The sequence below is a fragment of the Carassius gibelio genome, chromosome B7 (assembly GCF_023724105.1).
Source record: "Carassius gibelio isolate Cgi1373 ecotype wild population from Czech Republic chromosome B7, carGib1.2-hapl.c, whole genome shotgun sequence".
NCBI classification, from domain to species: Eukaryota; Metazoa; Chordata; class Actinopteri; order Cypriniformes; family Cyprinidae; genus Carassius; species Carassius gibelio.
Window position 1 is genome coordinate 13,600,500 of NC_068402.1, and position 25,078 is coordinate 13,625,577.

The window sequence follows — 25,078 nt, forward strand, 5'->3', positions numbered from 1 at the left end:
AACTCGCGAGGGACATAAGATCTCCGATCATCAAGGTAGGGGGATACAAATCACACAGGAGTTCGTACAGTTCCTCTAACATGAAAAATAAAAAATAATATTCTAAACATAACATTTCTATAACAATGCGTTGTCTTTAGTTGTTGTCTTTCCTTTTTGCTATAGTTGTTAATTGTTTTTATTAGAAATCCCTCCATAAACTAAGTATGTGGTTCCATTTGTGCCAAAAAATTAACCAACTGCTTTGTGCTTTGTATTTGTTTTTGTCTACAGTCGTTTGCTTTACTTGTTCAGATAAAAGCAAATGTGTAACCTTATATTTAAGTACAATGAAGAGATATGTGTGACATTAACATAATTCATCCTTATAACCATTTTCTCAAAATGTCAGTAGATGGCAGCAGATGACAAGTCCAGCCATTATTGTTATTATTATATTAACTTTATTAAAACATATTAGAGTTTTTTAACTTTTAAAAAGTCACAAATAAAGCTCTCATTGATTTTTATTTTATTTTATATAATGTCGTTATCTTCATAATATATTTTACCAAAATATCTATCTACTTGTTTACCATGTTAAGTAGATAACAATGCCAATAAAAAGCATGACAGAGGTAAAATATTAGACAATTTATTAAGTAATTTATCAGTTAAAATCAAGATCAAATCGGATCTTGATTTTAAAAATAAGTTTTAATTATTATTATTTTTTGATAAAAATCAAGAAACAAAGATTTTGACAATATAACGTAGCCCTGTTTGTGTGTATTAAGCATACATAAAATGTTAGCTTTATATAAGTTTGTCTAAGCAGCACAAAGAAGTCACCCATTTCATTTATAAAATGTTTAAAGTGTCAAAAGACATCTGAGATGTGATGGAAATGACTGCCTTACTTCATTAATTTTATGAGCAGTCAAATATTCTGAGGTTCATCTGTGGGCAATATACAATTCTTAATGAATTGTAATGACTTCTCAATGAATTTAAATAAGCTCTGAAAATAAACTCAGTACGATGCATGGTTCTTTTATAACTTCATGTCTGCAATATCTGTAACATCTGCATATTTCAGCTTTGTAATTCAAGTTTAAAGTTTTAATAAATCATTTCTAGTTAATAAACTAAATTCACTGAAGACATAGGGTTAGGGGTTTAGGGTTCGATCCAAGCAAAAGCAGAAGCTGGGCCTAAATACAGCTCTTCATTAGTAACACTTTACACAGACAAATGAAGATGCCAGCAGATGCTGGAATAAGCATCTACCCAGAGAAAACCACTGATAAATCATAGTTTGGAAGAAATTTGGTCAAATACTCACTGCGCTTTAGTTTAATAAACTGATGTTGATAATGAATGGAAGTGTTTATAGAGATATTTGAAATGACACATCCTTGTAATGATTTCATTTTTAAGAGAATGCAAATAAGGCACCTGGTAAATAGATGAAAAAATGGTATGCAATTATTTGGATACAACGAGAGAATGTGGGCTCAAACCAAACCATCAACAATGATCAATGGTTCTGTTCTGTCTGTGTTGGAATAATGGCATTCGTTTAGCTTATTCATCTCCTCTTGAGCGTGTGTTTGTGTGCAGTGGAGGATGGTGGGTTTTAAACGATGATAGATACAGAGAGGCTGGCAGAAATGGGAGCTGCTTCCTTCTTTTAATTACTGTGTCAAACTGAATTACCTTGCAAATCAGAAAACATGACCACTACACCACAGATTTATTCATACTTCATTTATGCCGGACTTTTTGCTTTTTCCCTCAGTTTGATGCATTTGTTTAGTTATTTGTTGCCATGTGGCAAATTCCAACATTTATTTAGTATCTCACTTTTGCTGGATGATATTGTTTCAACAACTCCTATTCTGCTGTGTTAAGACTCTCTTTAATGGGACTGCAGCAGCATTGTTAAATAATCAAGATTAAGACAGATTTATCCCTTTCAAAATATTGTTTTCTGTAATTGTATCGGTGGTCAACATTTAAAAATGTTAAAATGTCTTTAGATTTCTTTCAAGAAACAGATGCTTTGTGACATTTTAATTAGGATTTAGATGCAAACACAAACGGTTTAAAAATTAAATCTATACAGATTTAGAATAATTGAATGTAGACTTTACAGGTCAAAACATGACCCAAGTAACCCATGTTATTTACTGGGAACTTTCACCCTGTTTTGACCTCTGACCTCTCTTGGAGCAGAGATGTGGTCAGTGCAACTCATTTATACGAGACACAAGGCAGTGTAGTGTGATACTACATCTCTAGTCACGAGTTAAGCTTTATTTTACAGCACACAGGCTGTTACAGACAGCACAGCTTATCACCAATCATTACACCATTCATCAGCAGGATTTTCAAGAGTATGCAAATGTGATCAGCAAACAAATAATTACACAAGTCAATGAGAACAATTAACACAACAGTGCCCCAGAGACTGGGATAAGCTTAATTAATTTTCCCATTGCCATATAACAGCATGATTAACCACAAACGGGATATTTTCTCATGCAGCTCCAGCCTTATGAATGCAAAACGATTCTGAGGCCATTAATTCTGATTAACAAAAAGATGTCAGGTAATGTAGAGAAAAATGAACTCATACAATCCCAAAGACATCAAATCAAAATATCAAATACTGTCAAATATTAACCTTGAATAAAAAGATCAAATACTGTACAATCCTTTCCTTTTCTGATATTATTTGAAAATGGCATCTTGGGGAAGACCAGGAAAACCTTCCTAAAAGGCCTTTATTTTATTTACACATATCATCTTCAGTTCAAATAGAAACAAAACAATCAATATGGCTCCAGTGACAGCTCATTGTCTTTGATGGACAGCGTTTTCAGTTATATTTCCCGTTTCAGATGACTGCCTTTCAGCCCACCAGACCAAAGCTCATCCTCGCCCTCGACAGCCGCAGCGCTGTGATGCTGGCTGGGTGTTCCCTGGTTAAGCAGTGAAGATAAGTGCAGCGTCCTCCCCCACTGCCGGAGCAGCTCAGATTAGCCTCCCCTTATTCTGCTCCTCTGCCTTTATTCAGTGCTGTGGGTTCATTGGAACTCATTCTGCTATTGTGATGCCATGAGGTTAAAAAGAAGAGTCTGTTTAGTGACAATGGATCATTTTATTTAGTAGAATTAATTTAATTATGAAAAATGAATTAATTAAATCAAATCCTCCCAATTGACTAATTAGTATAAATAATGGCTGAATAAGTAAATAACCAATCAAACAAACAAATAATAAACAAATACATTACTAAAGAAATATTATATGGTAATCCACACCAGCTGTTTATTGATTTGAAATGTTCACACTACCGTTCAGTAAATAAAAAAATTATTTGATAGAAATTACAGAGTAAACAGTAATGTTGTGCAAAGTAATAAACAGTAGTATTGTTTTCAGTACATTTTAAAATGTAATTTATTTCTGTGATTTTATATCAGCCCATGATCCTTTAGAAAGAATTCTTATATGCTGATGATTTGGTGCTCAAGAATTGATTCTTAATATCATCAACACTAAAAATAGTTTTACAGCATAATATTACTGTGGAAACTGATAAAACATTTTTTGCATTCTTTGATGGATAGAAGGATCAAAAGAAAAGCATTTGTTTAAAATACAAATCTTTTGTAACATAATTTTCTTTTTTTATTTTGTTAAAATTAATGCACCCTGGTCCAAAAAAAATTAATTATTGAAGTAATGATTAAAAAATAAATTTTATCTTTCTGGACATCCACTGAATTTATTGCATACTTGTTTAACACAATACATAATGACACATATAGTATCTTGATACACATAAAACCTATTTTCTGCATTCTCTTGGTTGCCAATTAATACTGTTCTTCCTATGCAAATAGCAGATTTTGTTTTTAACCAGAACAAAAACTTTATGAAATGCACTATATCATTAAGACATCCAGGTTGCATTGAACACTTAGAACTGATCAACCTGTTAGTGTTTGTATACATGCTACTAGAGCTATGAGGACCCAGCCATCAAAGAAGAAGCCCACCACCTACCAATAAAGCAGCTGTCAACTCATAGAAGCGATGAAATACTGTCTATACACGTTCATTTACGCTTACACACACCCTTAATCTGGGGGGAGGAGCAAAAATAATAATTTCCTGTGGGAATACTGCCCCCCAAATTAATTACTGCGATTCAGCATTTTTAAATGGACCACTTAATAAAGTGCCAGCATAATTAAATTTCCAGCCCTGTGACCTTGAGAGCACTTCCTAGATAATTAATGATGCACGCAGATAATCAATGCAGATAATCCATCTATGCACCATCTACACATATTGTATATACACCACACAATGAAAGACTGACTGTGTATAAAAATAAATATGGAAACTAACACAAACATAAGTTGCATCAAGTACAAATACAGACATTCAAGGTTATGAAAATGCACTGGCTGCTGATGAACAATCATTAAACACGAGAGTTCATTAGGTCATGAGAATAAAACAAAACAAACAAACAAACCAAAAAATTTGTGTACTATTTTTTTTCCCTTTAACCATCACATTCATTTTTTCATTTCTGTATTTGCTGTCCAAAAATGCAAGTGCGAAACGTTACTGATATCCTTTTAATTTACAGTGTGCGGTGAGCAGATCTTATTTTCATAAAGCATTCTGATTATCTCTTGATTCACGACTTGTTCAACCTCTGCTGAACAGAGAACACATTCCATTAGTGTCATATAGATTATCATTCATAAACCCAGAAGAAACTACATTAATGTGCTAATTCACACTGATGATGAGATTAAGCAGAGCATAGACAAATGAAGTCCAATATTTTTACAGAACTACACATCGTATGAAGTTGGAGGTTCAGTTAAATCATGAGAAGTGGTGTTATTTTACCCATGAGAGATTTCAAATGAGGTTTTCATACTTGCGTTAAACCTTGCACTTTCTCTACTTTAGCACATAAAACATTTAAACACTGTACAAATTTGACAATTTTGACATCTTAATGGCCTTTGGTCCTACAGTACTGCCCTTTCTGCCATTGTGTAGTAATAACTTGAAGGAGCCTGGCCCCTAAACCTTGTATGTGTGTGTGTTTAAGTGGTGCCACCTGATTTATGATGGGCACAACAGCAAACTATCCATTTACTACACATTTATCTGCCTAATCCTCAGCTTAACCAGAATGCCAATACTGTATTGACAAAATGTCAACACATTCACACCAGCTACACTGAATCTGACACAGTCTCATTCATCTCTCCTCAAATGTTCAGGCAAGAACACAGACTCACTCTCACACTCACTCACACACACACACACACACACACACACACCCACACACACGCTTACATGTGCATGCAGACTATGAGAATACAACAGTTCAGTGCAGAGACACCTGGAGGAGAACATGGCTGAGGAAAAATGAGTGCTGTCAGAGTGGCTCATGATTAACCTTATCTGTATACTATAGAAGAGCTACTGATCTCATACTATGAAGATACAAGACAGAACCTACCGACTTTGTCTCTACCACACACCAGCACACGACAAACATTAAAACCTCAAAGGTGACAGCTAACACATACACACACACACACACACACTGCAACCTGTATGCTGTGGGAAACAGTACATGTGAATTAAAATATAAGCTTTTTATATACCACTGTAATAACGCTAAAATAAACCACCAAGCTATTATTTTATTGATGAAATTATTATTATTTTTTATAATATCTTTGTATTAGGTTAATGTTGCATCTTTTTACCTACTTATTATTATAAGAAAAACATAATCAGTTAAAACTGATTTTCATATTTGTATTAATTGTTGTATATTTATATGGTTTAGAAAGATACAGTAAAACTGATTCTGATATTTTAAAATATTTTAACTACTTTATTTAAAAATATTTGTGAATATATAAATATATTATGTTAAATATATTGGACATATAAGGTTAAAGTAAGTGTGTTTTGTAAATAAGTTTCTCACTAAGGCTAAATTTATTCAATCATAAATAAGATCACGAAACCGTTATTTTCATTGTTGAAAACAGTTGTGCTGTTTAAAGCTGTGATACTTTTTATTTAGGATTCACTGACAAATGGAGAATTAAAGAGAATATGATTTATTTAAATGACTTTACTGTCACTTCATTGTCAATTTAATGTATAGTTAATGAAAAACAGTTTTAATTTCTTACTGTTTAAATGTTAAAATACCCAACTGTGTCCCCCACATGTTAGACTGAACACCCCTGTGCTATAAGATACAGATGCCTGGATGTCTTTAGGTGGATCCGGTAAGAAAGTGTCCGATAAGCCGCTCTGATTCACCTGATGATGTCTGGACTCTTCAGCTTCAGATATTCTCCTGAAGGCCTGATGACTCCTCTATCTGGACTGAGCCCTCTGAGACCTTTAGGCCTGAAAATCACTCCACAAAACTACTGTCTGACTACCTCCACTCCACACTGACAGCAGTGGAGGTGATAAATGGCTACGATTATTAAAAGAAGGTTACTTTTAAACACTGTTCGCTGGCAATGAGAGAGAATAGCAGCTGCTAAATCACTGTCAGGGGAACTAATGATAAGATATCATAAGACACGCAAGACACAAGACAAGATGGAGTGGAGCTTCTCCCTCCTTTAATCAGCCTTAGCTTCCACCTCTCGCCACTCTCACGTCTTTATCAAGCACACAAACGCACTTATTCCTGTTCACAGTTGTGTATCCATCACCTCGGCTCTGTGCCTCTCTCTCTGTGGCTCGGCTGGGGACTGGTTCTGTTGCTCAAGCAATTTTAATGCAGACAGCATGATTATGATAAAGAATGGACGACGTCTGTTATGTGCTTATATGTGCTTTTGTAGCGGGTGTGATGCGATTACAGATATTTCTGATGAATGTGAAGTTTAAGGTTTTTTTTTGCCTCTGCAAACATCAGGTTTGTGATATTTCTTTTCAGACCCTGAAGATTAACCCTTAAAGAGGTCCAGGTTTGGATAATTAATAGGAAGGATATAGAGGTCATGCTGTGCCACTCATGTCAGAGCCTTAGCAAAAGGACAGATATGTTTCTCTGGGGCATGCAGAGTTAATCACACTCTGAGTAAGGGCCTCTAGATTAATCTAATTAATAAAAGTCATGGTCTGTCCCAGCATACCTAATACTTTAAGCTAACGATGTCATAAATTCACCCTGCTAATATGGCAGGTGGAGAAAGGGTGGTATGAGGAGGTGTGTGTGTGTGTGTGTGTGTGTGTGTGTGTGTGTGTGTGTGTGTGTGTGTGTGTGTGGTAATGATAAAGAGATAGCACTGTGTATTTATGTTTGACTTATGAAAGCTTGGGTCATCAGTGGAGGTAGGATAAGAATACACAACATCTTGTATTAACCATTCACTGATGCTCGATAACATTAGATGGTTATCATTTCATTTAGATCCAAAAAATGTTTTTTTCTATTTTTAATATGCCTTTTGTAGCAGCTCACTTCCACAATTTAAAGTAAGCATCTTGAGGAGGAGAGTAGCAATTAAAATAATACCCCCCCCCCCCAAAACATAAATCGTTAACCCCATAAAGCAGATGAAATAATGTGAAATAATGACAAATGAAACAATATTCTGAAAAAAAAAGTTTGGAAATGGAACCTTTAATGTATTATGATACATCAGACTTTTAATGGCTCATATAGTATGATACGGGAGAATATGGAGCTCTTATTGATAGAGTAAAAAATACCTCTGTTGTTATTCAGAGGCCCAAATTGAACAAGTTCATCTCAGACAATGACACAAATGCACATCAAGATAAGTGGTCTAGCAGAGACATTGCCATAATTAGAGTGGTCCATTTTACAAGTGTTCTAATAAATCTGGAATCTGATCTGATAAATTTTAATAAATTAACAGGGCATTACCACACTACCACATTCGATTTGCATAATGCATTTACCATAATGAATATGTAAGTGTAAGTGAAAAGGCTGCTCCTCTGAATCTCCTTAATTAGAATAGCTCCTCCCAGCATGTTTTCTGAAAGAGACATCTCATTAGCATATCTCTGAGCGAGCTAAAACCTCACACAGAAGTGCCTCCTGATTAAAGCACTTTGATCAGAGTGGTACTGCTTTAACTCTCCTGACATCACAGAATACGGGAACCACCCAGAACGTTGCTCAACATTTAATTCACAATGCAATTAGACTTGTGATGACTCCTGAGGAAAAATTATGTTGCTAATTATTTATTAAATATTCACAATGCCCTCTGAGTAGTAGGGAGGGTGAAAATTAAAGAACTGTTGTATTGCTGCTTTACTTTATACTGCATTCACAACTGCTTCTAGTCAGCACAATGTATCTCTGTTTCCCAATACAAATATATTATATAAATCATGAATACTCAATGTTGTATGAATTCATTTGTTTTTTAAATAAATGTCCAATTGTTAAAACCTTTTAAAGTGTTTTAAACCTAAGAAGATAAACGTCAGAAAAGGGTAATAGGGACAAATATGGACAACCTCATAGTTTTTTCAGTGCCTGAAATACAGAAAGTTTATGTGGCCTCAAAAGAGACCAATATCAGGATTTTAGTTTTTAATTAAATTAAATAAAATGCCAAAATATTTGTCCGATTTTTTTCATTATTACTTGGTAGTAATATTTGAATTAGCTTTTATTTTTATTTTCATTTTGCATTTTAATTCATTTTAAATTCTGTGATTTGCTTTTTTCATTTTATTATATATATATATATATATATATATATATATATATATATATATATATATATATATATATATATATATATATACACACTTCTATTTAAATTTCTGATTTAAAAAATGTTAGCAATTAAACTTACTTCAGTTAGTTAAAAAAACATTTGGTTAAAGCATTTATATTTTATTTTATTTCAGCTTCATTTCAGTTAACAAATTAAATTTTTTTATAGTTTTAGTTTAACAAAAACAACAGCAGCATCTGCCAAAAAGGACGACAAAAGAAATATCACAATGGAAAAACTCAAGATGAGACTCTTTGTAATGAAAAACCTTTGCACGGTCACGCATTACCACTGCATTTGAGAGGGTACACACAGTGGCGTAATACTTCCTCTCGTCTCATTACCATCAGAGAGAAGATGTTTCTGCACCAGGACCAGAAATGCACAGCCGTCTTAAGAGGAGGAAGAGCTGCATCCTTGCATGAAACATGCTTATCATCAGCCATCACTCTTCAGAACCACTCACACAGGCTCCTATCAGAGAGCGTAACGTATGCGCATAGACGCATTCATACATACACACTTGAGCATTACTGACCAAGAGGGCAGAAACAAACACCATGGAGAGTAGGTTCTGTGACTCTTGAGAACAAAATAAGAGACTGAGAGGTCAATAATCCACTTTAAAATCTAATTACAATGGCTCTGGGCTGTACTTGAAGGCAACTGATAACTCAGTGGTTTCCTTTTTATATGACAAAGCATCTATCATCTCACCGACCACACAAATCTTAAATCCAAATATTTAATTAAGAATCCCAGATTTTGGTCTACACAGGGCGATTTAAAAAAAAAAGCTACAATGATAATCTTAAATTCAATAAAGGCTTTTTCATTGTTAATTTCTTTTTGAAATTCAGCTTTGCCATCACAAGAATAAATTACATTTTAAAAAGGAAAACAATTATTTTCAATTCTAATGATATTCCACACTACTGTATTTTTTACTATATTTTTTTACAAAAAAATGCAGCCTAGGTGAGCCTTTCTTTAAAAATGTACAGACTTCTTTTATCATACAGACTGTAAATCTTTGAACAGTAGTTTACTTTTACATATCCTCGGCCACTTATTACAGGAATCTGTCAACCCTTTATCAGAACTGTTGTCATTCTTACACTACAAATTGTTGCCCTGTGCTGTAGGTGAGGCCTGGTTGCTGTAATGCTGACAGCCACAGACAGACGATCCATGGTATCTTCATGAACTCTTGGTGACCTGTCAAAGCTGCCCCATCAAGGTCTTAAATAAAGGCATTAATACTGTAAGTTGTGAAAAGGAATTGGTATTGTAAGTCACTCTTTAATTCTTGTTATATTTTAACAAGTTTTACATTAACTTTCAGATCATGAAATAAAAAAATATATAGCAAAAGACAAGTAAAGAACAGAATACAAACACAAAAGTGAGCACAAAAAGCTATAATAAAGAACAACCGATGCTCTGAGCTGGTTGAGGATGAGACAACATGCTGTCATCAGTGGGCTGTATTTACAGGCCAGTCTCATCTATCAGACACAGATGCATCACATGTTCTCCATTAGACTAAATATCATTCATCACGGCATACAGCAGCAACCTGCTCCCAGTCTTACCCAGTGCTGTAGTGGTCAAGGGTTAACTGCAGCATCTACACACATACATGGGCACTCCATCAGGAGCACTTAGGTCCGAGAATGCTGGGTACATTTTGTATAATTCATAGCTTTCTTCCTCCAGCTGCTTATGCCTATCCAGATGTATTGATGACAACAATAAAAGACAATAGTACAGATTAAATATTCACTTGTGTATTAAAATCTTTCTCAAATGAAATGTGCCATTATAAAAAAGATAAAATAATTATATGATTTCTAAATCCGTCCTCCAATCAAAGGCCCTTGACGTCAACTCTCCTCAAACCAATTATGACAGTCCTTGTGTGCTTATAGGACTCATCTGCACACACACACTTCTCCAAGATACACATTCTGTAATCCCGGACAGTACTCACTAGCCTATATTTATCGATGAAGATTTACAATTATATATACATTTGGATAAAAATTACAAACAACTCTCTCGATTTTATTGATTATCTGAATAAAATGAATTCCTTTAACCTCTAACCTCTGTTAATTCGTACATTAATAGCCTACAATAACATGCATTTCCATCTTTTAGAAGTCATTAAGTAGGCAAATATAATTTATTAATTATAAAAATATAATTTACAATAAATAGTTATCAAATATGTAGCAGTGAAATTATATGAAACTATTGACTATCACAAAACCTCACTCTGATAATAAAAGTAAAGGAATTTATGGATTTAATTCAAACTCACTTTGAATTTAAACGCGTTCAGTTATTTAAAAATATATATATCGAAGCTAAATTCCAACATGTACCGCAATTGCGCTTATATGCAGATTGGTTCCGTTCTTCAGCAGCAGTTTGAATGAGACGCTGTCTGCGTGTGGTCTGTGACTGTCCAGCTACACAGGGCTAGTAAAAGAAGTAGGCTATCAGACCTCCTAAAGAAACCGAGTTATTATGATTAAAGACTACAGAACATTGCACTCTAAATAAACAGCTAATTAAAAGTCAAATATTTAATTGGTGTCTTAAAGTAAAACAAAACGGATGCACTAAACTATGATAAAGAAAATCAAGTTGAAATTTGAATAGAAATGAAAGAAAATAAATGGATGAAAATAAAGATTTTGCAACATAATAGCTTCTGGAAATATGTTGTAATCGTAGGCCTAATTTAGCACAGATTTTAAATAAATAACCATGCATTTTAAAAGTTAATTATGAGGCCTATATGTTAAAATTTAATTATGAGACTAATTGGGAAAAATATTTTTAAAGTGTAAAAACAAAAGTTATGCTTCAGAACTAATTCGGGAGAATAATGTCGATAAGATTTGAAATATGGTTGCTGCGCGGACAAAAAAGTCACCTCAAAGACACCAGCCTTAGCAGGCTATGGTTTAAAACTAAAGGCTACGTGAGGTATACTGAGAAGACATATAATTATTTTTTGCGTAAATGGCTGGCAGTCCATCGTCTGTGTATGTTTACGAAGTTCACGTGCACAACATCTCCCACCCAGTCGCCTCTTTTCTAAGGCACAGAAGAATATCAGCGGGTCGCGTGAAAGAGGTGTAAACGAAAACTGTTTAGAAGACAGTGCGCGTGCCCCTCCTTTTGAGGAAGACTGTCATGTGACAACACAGAGGGCTCTTGAGGAGACACTGAAAAAGGGGGACAGACGCTCACAGACTTTAGCACACACAGAGAAGTCCTGGTGAGTCTATGAGACAAGACTTTGAGATTTTGATTCTCTGCTGAAGTTATATCGACAGCAATTCACAAACTCCTAAAACAAACGAATGAAAGGCACTGCATAGGCCTAACTTGCTCAAAACTTTTTACAAGAATAGATTTTAACTGAATGTCAACTGAACTATTAAGATGTCCGCCTTTTCACTTCGGATCAGTGTGAGACTTTCAACAAACTCGGAGTGTTCTGAAGATATTTATCACTGAACTTTAGGTAATTCAATCGGGAAAATGCCTCGGCCCGGAAGAAACACGTATAGCGATCAGAAGCCGCCGTATTCGTATATTTCGCTCACCGCTATGGCCATTCAAAGTTGCCCGGAGAAGATGCTCCCGCTCAGCGAAATTTACAAGTTCATCATGGACAGGTTTCCTTATTATCGGGAAAACACACAACGCTGGCAGAACTCTCTTCGCCACAACCTTTCCTTCAACGACTGCTTCATCAAGATCCCGCGGAGACCGGACCAGCCGGGCAAGGGCAGTTTCTGGGCTCTCCATCCCAACTGCGGAGACATGTTTGAAAACGGGAGCTTCCTGAGGCGCCGCAAGAGATTCAAAGTGATGATCACCTCCGAGCACCTGCAAAAACCCTCCGACGCGGCGCAGTACCTCCAGCAACAAGCGAAACTCAGAATGACCGCTTTAGGGACACATCTACCTCAGATGACCAGCTACAACTTAAGTGTGTCTCAACCCTCCACTTTCAAACACCCATTTGCCATTGAAAACATCATTGCCAGAGACTACAAAATGCCAGGAAGCCTTGCTTTCTCCAGCATGCAGTCCATGACTACGGGTTATCAGATACACAATCAGTTGACCACGGCTTGGCCCCACATGTATAGCGGTAATGTGATAGATGCTGAGTATACTACTGCCTATGGAGTACCACTCAAATCCCTGAGTCATGGCGCGCAAAGTTTTCCGGCGATCCCTGTGCCAATCAAACCCGCTCCAGCTTCGGTGGCGTCCATCCCGGCGCTGCACGCGCACCTTCCAGCGTTCCTCTCCGGATCTCCACAGTCCCTCAGCCCGACGTCTCCCGGCCAGAGCAGCCCCGCCACACCGAGCCCGACCTCGCTGCTCCATTCGGTCGCCGTGCGCTGTCAAGAGGTCACTTAAAACTTTCAGAGGCACTTCAAACTTTCCTTACAAATCCACCTTGATTCACTGAAGCAAGACGAAAAAAAGTGCAGTATACAAACCATCTTATCCAAAACCTGTAAAATGATAGAAAGTGACTTTTTAAAATTAAATATTCTGTTAAGTTTGCTTATAGTTCAATTTGTCTATGGCATATCTGTCATTAATTTAGGCTACCTCATATTATCAATGGTCAAGAATCCTATTGAAAAATGCACAACGGACTATGGAATTGAAAACGTGACAACAGGCATACAGAGTTTTGGAAAGTAACGTTCATTAAGAAGAATCACAATACGATTATTCTTCATGTAGATAATTTTACTTGAAACCTGAAATTATTTCGGTCTATTTTTAAACCATAAGTCTCACCGACATTATAAGTATACTAAAGAAACAGGAAAAGACTGAGAATGGCATGTATAAAGCACAGATGCTGCAGCGTTTTCGTGTGGCAGTGACGAAATATAAAAATGGAAATAATGCACTTTTGGTGTGACGTTACAGATATGGAAAGATGTTGTTCTGTGAACAATGCTCAGCCTAATTTATCCGCTTCGTTGAAATAGTCAAAGCTGTTGTATATATGTTTTCTGTACAATGTTGACATGCTCTGATGTAGACTATACTAGCATGCTGCTTTTCCACGTATACCTGAAATAAATGATAAACTTTGTCATCAAACCTCATTAAAATATCCTTATGTCATTTTAATTTTTTATAAAAGGGTTATTTTGCATTATTAACATTACAGTTTAAGAGATTTGTTTCAATGCACGGTAAAAAACAAACAAACAAACAACAACAACAACAACAAAAACAGCCACATAATAATAATAAACCTTATAATAATGAACAATTAATAGCCTAATTACATGTTGTAAATTTCAAAACTATCCAAAGCTCAAAATACACTTGTTAGGCCAATGGTTAAGTGTGAAAGCAAGAACTTTGTTTGTCTTATGCAGAAATGTAGTAAAATCGCAGGGGAATTGATTAAATAAAAGGAAGCATGTCTGCATAATTTAATTAAAATCAATGAATCCGAATCGAGATTGATTCATATTCAAATTAAGTGACGTGCAATATGAACAAAGCTGCTTTTGCATGTTTGTTTATTTCCTCAATTCCTCAAGTGTGTTCCTTTACTGACTTGTGTCATAAATCTACAATACATAGTGTAGAGCTAGTAGCCCCTCAAAAATATTTTAACAGTTAATGCAATTTGCATTAAAGGAAATATATTTTTAAAGATGTGCCTTAAGTAAAATACCACAAGAACACTTCTGGGGAAAATGAAAGAAACATTTCACAAAATAGACACTTCAAAATTAAGACAAAGTATTATTCACTTTCTGGTTTGCTAAACTTTACTGGAACATGGCCATTTAAAGTTGACGTGATGAAATACCTGTGATTACTTGCATCTTAAGGAGAACTGACTTCATATATCAATAAAAATCAATTGGCTAAAAACAAAATGATCATAGTAAAATAAAACAGCTTATTTAACTTGAGTTAGTTCTATGATTAAAAAAATAAAAAATAAAATAAAATAAATATAAATTTCTATGTGCGGCTCAAGTTTCCAAATATTTTGAGCCCACATAAATTAAATTCATCTATGATCTATTAACTGTATTAACTATGAAATGACAAGGCTATGAACCAAGAAATGACAAGTGATCTTCACTTACCTGTGCCTTTTTAACTACTTTTTTTCTAGAACAAAAATGCTACTATTTTCTACATTTTTATTTTAATAATATAAATTACTCAGTTATTTTTATAATTATATGGGGAACTGAATAATATAATTTTACAAACGAGGCTGTCTGCTGCATTTCAATAAGCCATCAACTTCAATCCAGACCTTTGTGAAATAACAGAAAACTTGTATTTGCATCAGGTTTTTTTTTTTTATACAAAACATTTCAACAGTATGTGAACAGTGAATTTACACCGTATGCTATAAACACTATGATCTGATGAAGAGGTAAGCATTTTTTATCTTAATTTCTTAACATTTAAATGGAACTGAAAAAAGTATTCTAGCTTTTACTGACACATGACATGATTTGAGATATAGAAGATTTGAAGTCTCTTTGTTTTGCTAGGTGATCAGAGACATCAGATAACAGGAATATATTGTAGTCATACTAAAGGTTGTTTGTTCACTATATATAACATTTCATACACAACTTTAATTAAAAGAATGTATTCAAATGGGGAAACATCCAAGGTAATTCGCATATGTAATTGATCCATTTCTTAATGCATATGGGAAGTGGCCTGAATAATGAAGCAGCCTTAACTTGGATCACAAGAGATGGAATGGACAGGAACATGTTATTTATAATCACTGTAGAAAAACTCATGTCATCAAACTTGAAATCAACTCACAGAACTTATTTGGAGGGAAATTTTGCCCGCAGTAAGCTAAATAGCCTTATTTATTTCTAACTGTGGCGTTATTAATTTTGGGCGTGCATATTTATGAGCAAAATACCTGAACATGCTCAGGCAGGGGATGGCAGGGATATTTATATGGCCATAAATCAACAAGCTGTGGAGCCTGGAGAGTGAAAATCAAGCACACAAACGGTGTTCATAAGTCTTTAAAGACCTGTTTAACCAAAACAGCGGTTACCACCCTTCAATATCCACCTCATTTATCCAATGTATTTAGATTCAAAGAATCTTTTAAAACACAAATCTTTATAAGAATAAAAATTTAATGAGCATAAAACGTACAGTATGTTGTGTGCCAATTTCTCTCCTGACACTGACTCTTGTACAGGATTCACAGTGCAAGTGTATTTGAGTTAAGCCGTAATAATCAGCATGGCTGAAACTGAAAGCAGCAGCAGGTGCAGGGGAGACTCTCTGCTTGACCCAGCCAAACGCCTGTGTGTGCATGAAATCACCGTGTGTCAACATTTAATTCATGCTCCTAAGCAGAGACTGTGAGACAAATTACACCACTGGGCGGGACTGCCAATATTAGCGCAAGAAACAACAGCTCCCAGCAGTCCATCCACTGACCACTGGACATAAGATTTTTCTGGACTTTTTATTATAAACTGAAAAGCTAAATACCAAAAGTAAACATTATCAAAGTGATCTAAAACATTATATAATCTTTTACAGGTTGTAAGACACTGAATTTTATTATCAATGTTTGTAGAGCTAAATCCCATCTCCCCAGTCTCCATCTGAAAAAATGACGGATCACAAAATAACTTCAAAGAAAGTATTTTGAAACACTCTCAAATATTTGGAGTGGAGCAAGGGCGGAAAGGACTGTTTGGTCAGCCATAAAACATCAGCCAGCAAGCACTGGCCAGAACTATTGTGTCCCATCAATGCACTTCACTCTTTTCAACATGTTGCCAGGCGACTGGATGCGTTGACACAGCAATGCTGGTGTGAGTGATCAATCCCCTGCATGTCTGTGTGTTTGGTGTTGTGAGTGGGCAAATGCATGTGCTTTGTTTCACTAAGAGACCTCCAGTGAGAGGAACAGCACCCTTTTGTGTGTTTAAGTTTTTTTTTGTTTTGTTTACAACACACAATGCAAAAATGGTAGATGTGTATCCAGTGCCAAAAACACTTAAAAGTACAATAGTTGTGAGTTTCTGTCTCGTTAAAAGGGACAATCATTAAATGCACTGGGCAAATGAACAATTACCAAAAACTTCTGAATCTTCACTTTTTACATTAAATATATATATTTAAATCTTTTCATCAGAATGAAAGAATATGTTAACAAAAGGTTTTGGGTCAGTAAGTCTTTTCTTTAAAATAAACTAATACTTTCATTAACCAAGGATTATAAATCACACTGAATTAAATTGATCAAAAGGATAAGACTTTTATACTGTTACAAAATAATATTTTTCAAATAAATCTGTTCATTTAAATTTTCTATAGGCTACTTTCAAAATATTATAACTTTAATCTCATAATTGCTACAACTTAATTCTCATTGCTATGACTTTCTCGTAATTGACTTTTTTTTCTCAAAACATTATGACTTTAATCTAATTGAATCTGATTTTTCTTTTTTATATTACACTAAAACACTGTCAAACAAACTAAATATATCATGTTTTTCACAAAAAGTTTTTTTTTTTTTTACATTGATGTATGTTTCTTGAGCATTAAATCAGCATATTAGAATGATTTCTGAAGGATCATATGACACTGAAGACTGGAGTAGTGATGCTGAAAATTCAGCATTGCAAACACAGGAATAAATGGCATTTTAATAGATATTAAAATAAAAGAAATAGTTATTTTAAATTATAATATTTCCTAATAATAAACTTTACATACCCCAAACTTTCATGCAAAAAAAAAAAAAAAAAGGCTTGTAATAAGAAGAAGCCCTCAAGAAGTTTGGTGTCAGAGCACTCACTAATAATACAAAGTCAGATTCTGATCAGGTAAAGTGGCGCCAAAGACCCTCTACCTTCATAACAGCAGATGATTGACAGCCTGAAGATGACGGGGCCTTCAGCTGCTGCTGCTCTTGTGCAATGCTGACAACATATGCTGAAAGAAAAATGCAACAATATCACTTTTAGGCCTCCAGAAGTGTCAGTATTAGCTGTTGAAGACTTTATTTTACTTTAATCAAGTTAAATCAAGTCCCAGCTGAAAAGCATTATTTTACGTGTGAAACATTACAATCTAATATATAGTGTCAACCTGATTTTCCCCTAACACATTAGGAGAGCAAAGGCAGGCAGGGTTGCCAGGTTTTCACAACAAAACCCACCGAATCGTCACTCAAAACTAGCCCAAAATTCACATTTCCAGGGGTGTCCTCTAGTAAAAATTGCATTCTGGGGGTCACTTAAACCCGCGGACATAAAAAACAACCAGCATCAACAGTGTTGAAGCATCCCCAATTCCACAGAATAACCACAGACTTGGCGGGCAAGTAAATAAACAGATGGCTAAAGATTTGAAATGATAACTATGCTTCAGGACGTCGCTTTTCCTAACAACCAGTCCACACAAACAGTCATTTTCACAAAAACAATGCAATGATTAACACCCCACCTTAACTGCAGTTCTTCTCTGAAGCTCTGGGGCGTCTTCAGCTCTCAGGTGTTGTGATCTTTTAAATGTGTGTGTGTAATGACAGACTGAGCTCTGCTGTTTCCCCTGCAGCCGCTGACTGAAAGGCTGATTTAGGCCGAGCAGGAATCTTCCTGGTTTCTCATAAACTAACACCTCTATGACACTTCAAAGGGTTATTCGCACCTGAGGTGACAAAGGGCAGCATGTTTCTGTGCACAGAGCGAGATGGACAGATAGAGGAGATAACTGGGGTTTTAAGTATTAAAGGTCAGTTGCTGCTTCTAGCTTCGAGTCACATTTTTAAGGATTCCCAGAAGGAACACAACATATCTATCAAAAATGATGATTTTATGAGAAGCTAGAAGCTAAACCTACAGCTCTTTAATCTAAATGATTATAATACAACCTTGAAATTAAAATGAACTAAACAAGGCAGCAAACTACTTTTGGCTTTATGACCGTTCCTCCCAGTGTTTCATTAACAGGAAGGATTTTCATTTCATCATTTTCTACTGGCTTATAACAATGACCTGAATTTCTTTGATCTGTGTTAAGTCCTTCCCAATGTCAGGAACTAATAACTGACACTTGTAACTGTAATTGGGATTTACTCCTGTGTGAAAAGTCAATGAGAAGATAATTAGTAATGAGCAGTGTACTTTGAACTACCATGAAATTCCTTGTGTAACAAAACCATTGCAAACACAACTATTGCGTCCATTTTCTAACTAACCTGTGCTAATTGTTGGCTTAACACTGTATCATCATGTATCTGTAGATCAGATTTTTCATCCTACAAGAGGTGGTATGAACACAGAACAGAAGCCTAAAAAGTGTATTTAGATATAGTGTCTGACACCTGGATGGGCAGGGACTTGTATCTGTCTTCCACAGGTGCGTGGCCTCAAGAAAGTGGGTGGGCTGATTATAGTGGAAACAGTTAGTCTGTGAGAGTAAATGACTCAAGCCTCCATAAAAGCACTCTTTCTAAATAAGGGTCAATTTGATTGCTCCCTTTTAAACTTCAGCCAATTATCACACAATGGATGAAGGAAACTGACTTGGTTTTCATTCCAACAAGTCCACTTCTCTCAACCAGAGCGGAAAATGATACATACTGTAACTGCGAACTGGTCAATATCACAATATTGATTGCACAGTAAAAAAATAAAAAATAAATAAAAAAATAAAAAAAGTTAATTTCATTAAGCAGACATGCAATGTTATATTATATTATATTATATTATATTATATTATATTATATTATATTATATTATATTATATTATATTATATTATATTATATTATATTATATTATATTATATTATATTATATTATATTTATTACTGGTTTAACTTTTACATAACTTTTTATGGTTTCAATAAATATTGTTAGCAATTCCTGACAGCAGGATATATACATTTGGAGTCTAGAACTGATTATTTAACTCATACAAAAACCAGGCTTAATTTTTCCTTGAAACTCAGAGAAGTACAGATGGACGCACACAAAGGGCAACTGTACCTCAATGTGAGCTGTACTATTTAGGTCAAAGCAAATCAAACAGAATGAGCTGTAGCTGAATAGAATGATTTATTCAAGCCATGGCAGCTGATTGCTGTGACAACAGATTGCCTCCTGGTAAAGTTCCATTACAACAAACAAAGCTCTCAGGAACTCATAAACCGTCTGATTCATGGCACAGTGTTTGAATAAAGTTCTGACGGTTTAATTATAAGCTCATTATTAAAGTTTACATTTATGATCATCACTGCGAAGCTTGGCCATTGATCAATCCTCAGTTTTCATTTTTTAACAATTGCGATACTATAGTATATGTGGAGCAATTTTCTGCATTTCCTCCTGAATTCTGTTGCATTAGATTACCAGAGAAAAAAAAAAGAAAGATATTTTTTCAGAGCTATTTTTATTTTTGTTTATGTATATTTAACCACCTGATCCTAAAGGTATACATTGAGTTGACACAGATAACAGTAACAGAATAAATACAGATGCTTTAAAAGTGCACTTGTGCTATGTATATCTTCATTAAAATAAACACCACTTGACATTTTGTTATCTAATGCACAACATTCACATTTTTAAAAGTGGATATGTTCTGTGGCTATATTTAAAATCATAAAATATTGCCTCTCCAAAAATCCTTTTTGTCAATGAAAAACCTAAATAGTTGGACAGTTGAAAATCAGTGCAAAATAACCATCATTTCACCTCTTTGTATTTCAGGCAATCATGTTGAATGTTTCAGTATACACTGTACTGTGGTCATCCTGAAATGTTGGATTTTATTATTCAGGGTCACGGTGCCCACTCCTGACTCATTAAAACACCCAGAAAGACCCCGACTCAGGACAACAAGAGACAGTTACAAGGGTAAGATAAGGCTGGGGTAAAGCCTCTTACTGAGAAAGAGAAAGACTCCCACCCTAGAGCTCCACGGGACTGAAGAGGGGGTGGTGTCAACATCACATTGTGTATTGGAGTGGTAATTCAGAGCTTGGTGGTCTAATGCGCTTCTGAAGCACTTTTAATTTCCCAAGTTTGCGTTTGAAAGGAACAACGGGTAGCTTTTATTCACAGGTAGCTTTGAAGTATACAAGAGGTTCTGACATAGCCAATCCCTCACTAAAAGTCTGACCACTAAGGAGAAGAAATAGAGAACAGAAACCTCCCTGCTTTCCTTGGACTTGCCACCAAGGAGAAATCCTTGGAACTTTCTTTTACCAGTTTTACATTGGAGTTTAAGAGTGGATCAAAAGCAAATTAATAAATTCTTTCCCAGTTTTTAGAGAAATTCATGATAAAAATGCATGTGCATATATTTATGACATACTTTGTGGATCTCTGCTTTGTGTGCGACTTTACAAACATCATCTTCTCCTCTTTATTTGAGCTTGCAGTCATTCACTAATAAACTATGTTTTTCTCTCCCTCTAGTGGTCACAATCACAGCTCTTTCATGGTAATCTGTGCAAAATCGACATTACAGATGTAATGTTACAATGAAGTAGGGTAAACTAACAGAAAAAGTAAAGTGCTTATTGACAGCAGAACCAAAGCTAGCAGACTGCTGATTTTTAAACCACGATTTAAAATTTACTGTATACTACTGATCCAGTTAATATGCAAATAGAAAATAATTTAGCACCAAAGTCATATAAATGCACTAAAAAATAATTAATGAAATGAGATGTGTTTTCTTAAATGAGCATTCCTTTAAAATCTGAAAGCATTCAATTCCTCTATTTTTGTTGTTAAGTAAACCCTTTTGCACTTCCGAGAAACCAGCCTCCAATTGAGGAGAAAATAAATGGGGTGTGTTCTTTACATGCCATAATTCTTTAAAGTTAAACAACCATAAAGGCTAAGAACTCTGACCTTCACCATCTAACTAAGCAAGAAAAGCCAATGATGTGTGCAAGGCCCCACTCTCTCGTCATATACTGATTATGATAAAATATGTCTCAGCCTCACGAAAAATAACCGTATGTCATCCATGACAACACGGGGCCAGTATTTCAACAAGAGCCAAATTTCTTCAGCACTGAAATGTTTTACTGTCGGCTGTAAAGCCCAGACTGCTCTGGGACTGCATTCATTGGACAGATTTAGACTCTTAACATTCTACAATGAATACAATATATAATTGATTTTAATTAGCCAAATTAATGATTCTGTGGGTGTATTTAAGTAATTTTTTCATTATATCAACTTGACTGCAATAGGTTACTAACAACGAATGATTCCTGTTTACATACACAGTAGATTATGCTAAATTGCATTATTAAAAAAAAACCCTGAGCATACACACATTGTACTAACATCACATTTCATGTTTAATTTCAATAACTGATTACATACATTTTTTAAGTTAGAAAAAAAAAACGTAAATTCAAGCTTAAGATCGTCTCAACACTATTGTATGTATCATTAGCGTTTAAATATGTATCCAACATTTCTATTTTAGCACTTGCTTGGTTAACAAATAACTGTCAGACGGACAAAGCCCATAGGTCTGTGAAGCTTCTCCGAGTGTCTTTGTAGAGGAGCCATGATGCCGAGTGTGCCATGCCTGCCGAGGACTCCCTGAGGCCATGCCTCCCTCTCCATCACTGCCATATGTTTGCATACTTACACAAACATATGAGCTTTGCACCCTGTTTGGCTCTGTTAGCATGTATCATTACCCATTTGGCAGGACAAAATATTAAGCTCACGCTGGCCTAATTTAACTGCTTGGTGGATTCCTTTTTAAATCTTAAGATGTTGCTTTAAAAACAAAAAAAGAGATTGCTTTTTACTGAGCTAACACTGGAGGTGATGGATGTTTTATTTGTCGATATGACTTCCACAAAAATGAAATAAGAAAAAAAAAACTTTTGTAATGAGAAGCCAAATCGCAATGAGCCATGCTCGAGCGATAAACCTGACTGTGAAGTGCCTGATGTTTTATTCACTCTTATTGCAGGAAACAAGAGGATCTGCTTTCATTATCAAGGGTCATTTACAATACCATAACGCATTTTGACGCTAGGGAAACCGTCCCATGATAAATTCTTTGCCGTGCCCTTCACAGTTGTCGTAGCAGGACCATAAACAGCATTTATAATAATCTAGCAGGGCGGCGCACCCAGCTCACTGATTAGCATGCAGAAGACGAGAGGATGGGAGAAGAGGCCACAGAGCTCTCTGATATATCTTCATTGTTCTTCATCAGAAACACCACGAGCAGTGCAAAAGAGAAAACACACATCAGACAACAACACTTTTGGGGATCACAGAGTCTTTCTGGAATTCTTCTTCGTGCTGTAGCCTGGTAATTAAAAGATGTAAGGCTGGAATCTGAACCTACGTTAAATCATTATAAAAAACTTCTCAGGACAGTGTGTGACTGCCTGAAAGAAACAGTTATACTGTTGATCTGTGAGCGTTTGTGATAAAGAACTGTATTTTGAAGAATAAAATAAATCTTCTTGTGCGTTTCACAAAAGAAAGAAATTCATACAGATCTTCAGGTCAGGTTAAGTAAATGATCGCTTCAGGTTAATCAGATAAGCGTATATGATATATAATGGTTATGGTTATATTACAGTTTTACCTTTAAAAAAACTAGTAGCAATAGAAGTATAAAGGCTACATTAACTTATAATTATATGTCACATGATTTGAATACAATTAAAATTCTATTCAATTAAATCATTATAAATGAACCTCTTCCAAACTTGTTTTGGCTTCTTAATTTTGGTCAGTCATTAGCATTAATAAACATGCTTCATCACATGATAATGGGCTTCAACCTCGTTCTGTTCAGAGGATAATGCTGACTTGCAGAAAAGACTCTGAGCATCTTAAATTAATTATTTAATTCCTTTCATTGACGGTACAATGTTCACCTAAGCATTTTCTGAGACGTTATTCTGTTTGTAGTGGCAAGACTGTTTCGTAAAGAAAACAAAGGACGAAAAAGTAATTAAGTTCAGTAATAAAATCTCAAGCATCATAACACGCAACATTAAATGCCCATCCAACTCCATCAATTACTCCAAGTGCTCACACACACACACACACACACACACAATCCATCTCAGATCAGCACACGCTTTTGTGTGGATATGACAGTTCATCTCACCCGCAGATTCAGCACTCTGTTTTAATACACAATAACATTCAATAAAATTCAATTAGCATTACCACCTTCTTTTTTAATATGCACATGGAGAGTCAGAATTGTCTGAATTCAAAATCTTCATACAATTCTGTGACAGCTCCATCTGCCCAATTTTTTTTAAATGAACTTTATGAAGATAGGACAGTTTAGAGTTGACAGGAAGTGAAGTGGGAAAGACGGGGCAGAATCAGGAAAGGTCCTCTAGTTGGGATTCGAATAGAGCAAAGGTGCTGCAAATCAGCATGCTGCTCACAACCTGCCCAATTTCTGAAGGAAGAATAGATGTTTCCATTTTCTATTCATCAAAGAATCCTAAAAAAAACTCCTATTATGGTTTTCACAAAAATATAAAGAGCACAACTCTTTTCAGGACTGGAAATAATTCAAACAAATGTTTACAGAGCAGCAAATCAGCATATAAGGATCATGTGACACTGAAGACTGAAGGAATGGTTGCTGAAAAATTAAAAAATAACTTGGTATAGAAAATTATTACTGTAAATTGGAATAATATTTCTCAATATTTCTCTTTTTAATGAATGTTTCAAGTAATTAAATAAATGAGCGTTAGATACATCTTTCAGAATCATTAAAATATCTTTAAAAATTCAGACATTAGAACAGCATAACTATTCCCCATTGTTTCGTGTTGCTCTAATAATGGCTTCATCTGAAACAATGGCATTGAAATAGGCAGATCACTGACTGACAGGAATCAGAGGGACACTGCGCATGGCCTCTGCATAAGTTTACTTTGTTTTGGTTTTGGAAGGAAGTAGGGTTGTTCACTGTGGCAGGGCATTTATCTTATATTCATCAAAGGCCGCCCACATAACAAACAGCCGTACTTGTTTGATTTTATAAATAATTGAAGTCCACAGGGATTCACATTGTTTTAGGCCTAAATCTGTTGTTTACTGATAGTGTGTGTGTAACAGTGTGTTTGGATAGAGAGAGCGAATGAGAGAGAGAAAAAGAAGGGAAACTCACCC

At 35.2% G+C, this 25,078-nt stretch overlaps 1 protein-coding gene across 1 annotated transcript; it reads left to right on the top strand.

The window, feature by feature from the left end:
- Positions 1-12,049: 12,049 nt before the first annotated feature.
- Positions 12,050-13,986, top strand: foxb1b (forkhead box B1b). Its single transcript, XM_052561864.1, has one exon. It carries the CDS (start codon positions 12,393-12,395, stop codon positions 13,284-13,286), a length of 894 nt encoding a protein of 297 aa, XP_052417824.1. The 5' UTR covers positions 12,050-12,392; the 3' UTR covers positions 13,287-13,986.
- The last annotated feature ends 11,092 nt before the right edge of the window (positions 13,987-25,078 follow it).